This window comes from Notothenia coriiceps, unplaced genomic scaffold (assembly GCF_000735185.1).
Source record: "Notothenia coriiceps isolate Sejong01 unplaced genomic scaffold, NC01 NC01_scaffold00037246, whole genome shotgun sequence".
NCBI classification, from domain to species: Eukaryota; Metazoa; Chordata; class Actinopteri; order Perciformes; family Nototheniidae; genus Notothenia; species Notothenia coriiceps.
The window spans coordinates 10690305-10694037 of NW_011369947.1; the positions used below are offsets into that span (position 1 = coordinate 10690305).

Consider the following 3733-nt stretch of genomic DNA (forward strand, 5'->3'; position numbering starts at 1 on the left):
GAGTGAAAAGGAGGAAATTATGTCAAGAAGAGTAGGCAAAGATCTGGCATCAACACGTTTCAGTTATCTGTAGTATTGCTGCATTATGACTTCCATCCACTTGTGGGAGCACTGAGTACACTGCAGAGGATCAGCAGAGCAATTTTTACATCCACATAGACATGGTAGATTGTAGGAAATCCTCCTCATGATTAAACTTCTCCTATTTGTAGAGTTGCCAAGAAGACATTTTTATTTTAACTTTATTCCTCAAATGAAGTGGATTACACAGTATCTGAAATGCTCGTGGTCTGTAAGATGTCCATGAGAATGTGTGGGGTTAGAGTCAGACTGACATTAGAACAACCATCATGTGATCCAAGAGAGCAGCTGGAAAACTCCAACTGAAAGATGCCTTTTTTTTATTTTTCTTCCAAACTCAAACACTTACATCTCATATTTCCTTCCATAGAAGGAAGCAAAGAAGGAGGATCTACTTTAGGTTTCTAACCATTATTTATCAAAACGTATTAACCAAAAAATGTGTCTAAACACATCCTTTGCCACGGAGCACTGGCGGTTTTGCTACTGTTTGAGTGTAGACTATTATGTACACTCGCTGTTTTGCAACATTTTCTATATTGCGTGCGAACACATTGAGTTTTTTGTTTTTGTGAACCAAAGAAATTAAAGACCATCCTATCAAACAGATCCGTGAAGAGAGTTCAACCAGGTCAGCTTTTGTACAAAATGTTACAGTAAATACTGCTGCTATAAAGTGACATATGCTCTTTTAAATAGGATATGTGATTCAGTTATAGCTCTTAAAAGAGATAAAATGTGCATATGTAAAGAACAGAGAGGGATGAACTTTCTTTGAATAACTTTTTAAAACCTTCACAATATGGCTGTGTATATGCTGTCTGCAAATTAAACTCCAGGCAGCTTTATGGTATATTGGAGACTTTCCAGGGAGTATGTGTATTTTGTGTCTGATACTATCTTTAAAAAAAGGAAATACAATCGAATACACACAAACACACGCTCAAGAAAGCAAAGAAACACAGGTTTATGTTTGTATCATATTCTTAGTTTATTGAACGCATTAGTAGCTGAGGTCTCCGTTGTAACTGTTTAAGAGGTCATAGGTCAGTCACCAGTCAGTTAGATCTTCTTGCTGGTTCTCTTAAACACTACAGCGCCAGATGTGGAGATCTAGAGAGAGACAGAGGAAGAGGAAAATAAATAAAACAAGGAGTAAGTTATTGCATTGTCTTGTTATTTTTCAATGGATTGGATCAAAAGCGACAAAGCTACTCACATGTTTTCATCTGAGAGCTGTAGATATAACTACCCAACAGTATATAGAGTAGTAGTGCAACATACACATTAAAGCAGCAGTAATATCAATTCCAAAACATCTTATATAATAGTAAACCACTGTCAGAGAACATTTGACTGCACAATGAGTACTTTACCTCAAGTCAGGCTTTGAAAATAGGACTGTAGGGGAGTTTTTTAACTGTGTGTTGTTAATACTTTTACTTGAGTAGAGAATCTAAATACTTCTTCTTCCATCACTGAATGACAGAATTAACTTTTTGGCAAAACTCTTGACAGTTTTCCACATTAGCAAACACCTATAGAACTGCAGCGTTAATGACTCTAATGATCCCTGCGGGGTGCAGGAGTATAATAACGGCTGTCACTCCTCAGCACTCAAAGCCTCAGCAAGTGTGTTTACCTCGATGAGCTTGCCCCCGACGATCTCAGAGGTGTGGTGGTAGTTGGGGAAGTTCACGCTCAGCTTGCCTCCATCCATGTGCACTGTAGCCTGAAAACACACAAGTTATAATCAGTCAGGGAACCAGGATACATCCATGCACCCCACCCTTTCTTCTTGCTTTATAAACAATAGCATGCTTCCATTTTAACAACAACTGGAGCTAAAGAAGGATTGAGTATGAGTCTTTGCCTCCTACCTTGAATTTCTTTCCTCCGATGGTCTCCATGTCGGCCTCCTTGTCGACGCTGAACGTGTTGGCGACCTTGGCGTTGGCGGGGTACAGCTGGGTCCAGGAGAAGGTGTTGCCGTCCTGGGTGATCTCTGTGACCATCTTGTAGTCACGGCCCTTTGCAATCACGTCATCGGGGATACCTGGAATTGAAAAAAAAGAGAAGTGTGAGCCCAAGGCAGTCCACAAACCCACAGTGAAGTATAATGCATGAGTTGTTTGGCTGAGAAAAGTTTTCTCACTAAGAAGCTTGCAGAAAGCGTCATATCCCTCCTGGCTCTCAGTTTCCCATTTTCCAGCGAAGGCCATTTTGGTGGTGTTGGTGTGAGGAGGCGTGAGAGATGCTGAGGTAAGCTGAGGGAAAAGCAAGGTACTGAGACCAAGACTGCTCCCTGGTTATATACCGTACGCCTCTCGCCACCTCCCTCATCTTCATGTGATGACACCAGAGTGTAATTACAGCTGAATGTGATGACTACAATGGAGGGCAATAACCTCTGCAAACGGCCGTTTATGGAGTTCCCCAGCACTGAGCAGAATGCTGACGGCTCAGCAGGTCAACGAACTCTCCACCAACGGCCCTGCGGTCGCGCCCTACCCTTTTACTGCCCTAGACTCGTCAAAAATCAAATAAAAATTATTGTTTGAAAGTATAATCCTTTTATTTGAAGTAGTTTATTGTCTTGGATTGTGAATGGTCCGCAAAGAGATCACCATTTACTTGTTCAAGGTCTTTCTTTACAAGCTTGCATTAAAAAAAACCTCTAGAATATGATGAGAAGTGATAAGAGTAATTCCCGTGTTTTATAACTTATAACATTGTGTAAGGAGTGACAGTTAATTGTTAAGTTGGTATACAAAATAGTTTTGTCCTTTTTACTTGATTATTTGCATTTTGAAATTGGCACATATAAAGTCAACTTCAGCCAGGTTATGCATTATTATGGCAATTTGTCCTGTCTGGTAGAGTGACCTGGTGACACAATCAAGTTTCTCTACCTTAATTGTTTGTCTGTGGTGTGTAAACATTGTATGTATTCCTAAATACAACTGTGTGATCATTTACATTTAAAATGGTCAACAAATGCCATGAAAAGACCAAATCCAAATGTTAATACTGTCTGACTTCCCCATTTTGTCTGACGCATTCAGCACTATTCCCATGTCTTCCAACCAAAGACACATCATTATATATATACTCCATTTTGAAGAATAGATTTCCAAAGCAGCTGGGCATTGTAGTTATAATCCACTGTTACCCAAATGGTAATTTTAGGGCATGAATTGAGGACTGTTTGCAGTGGATATGTTTTCTATGGTAAGTATTTAGGGCATAAAGATACTGTCTGGAATAAACTACAGAACCAAATGATTGTGCATTTTTGTGCAAAATATACTGAAGCTGCCAGCTAAGTGTTCAGTGAGCTCTGTACTAGGGTTTAATAGGAGATATATATGATTACTTATGGCACATTTCCACTGCAGCGGGGTAGCCCCGTTTAAGCGTCACTAAGCGTCCTCGCTCAGGCTTCGGGCTGCCTCTGGCTGTCCGAGGCCGTGGCGCATTTCCGTTACAGTTTAGGGCCTGGGGTAGCAACGCAGTGTAGGCGGGGCATGTGTGCAGAGACATCCTGGAACACTTTCACATTTTGAGTTGTTCCGTCGAGCTCCCGCTGGATTTTATCATCCCCAATGAGATGTAGGAACGTCGTCACCTCCTCGGTCGACCACGGTGTGCT

General features: G+C 40.9%; 1 protein-coding gene across 1 annotated transcript; it reads right to left on the reverse strand.

Annotated features, from left to right (window-relative positions):
- Positions 1 to 1078: 1078 nt before the first annotated feature.
- On the reverse strand, positions 1079 to 2303 carry fabp6 (fatty acid binding protein 6, ileal (gastrotropin)). Its single transcript, XM_010794776.1, has 4 exons — positions 2237 to 2303; positions 1962 to 2137; positions 1724 to 1813; positions 1079 to 1194 (listed from the first exon to the last, which is right to left on the reverse strand). The coding sequence occupies exons 1-4, from the start codon at positions 2301 to 2303 to the stop codon at positions 1144 to 1146; spliced, it is 384 nt and encodes a 127-aa protein (XP_010793078.1). The 3' UTR covers positions 1079 to 1143.
- Between the last annotated feature and the right edge of the window lie 1430 nt (positions 2304 to 3733).

What these genes read in the sequence shown, in the direction of transcription:
- fabp6 (XM_010794776.1), bottom strand. Translation starts at nt 2,303, where the DNA reads ATGGCCTTCGCTGGAAAATGGGAAACTGAGAGCCAGGAGGGATATGAC. An exon ending in CGCTTTCTGCAAGCTTCTTA is followed by an intron (nt 2,138 to 2,236) that starts GTGAGAAAACTT and finishes TTTCAATTCCAG; the next exon opens with GTATCCCCGATGACGTGATT. An exon ending in TCGGGGGCAAGCTCATCGAG is followed by an intron (nt 1,195 to 1,723) that starts GTAAACACACTT and finishes GTCTCTCTCTAG; the next exon opens with ATCTCCACATCTGGCGCTGT.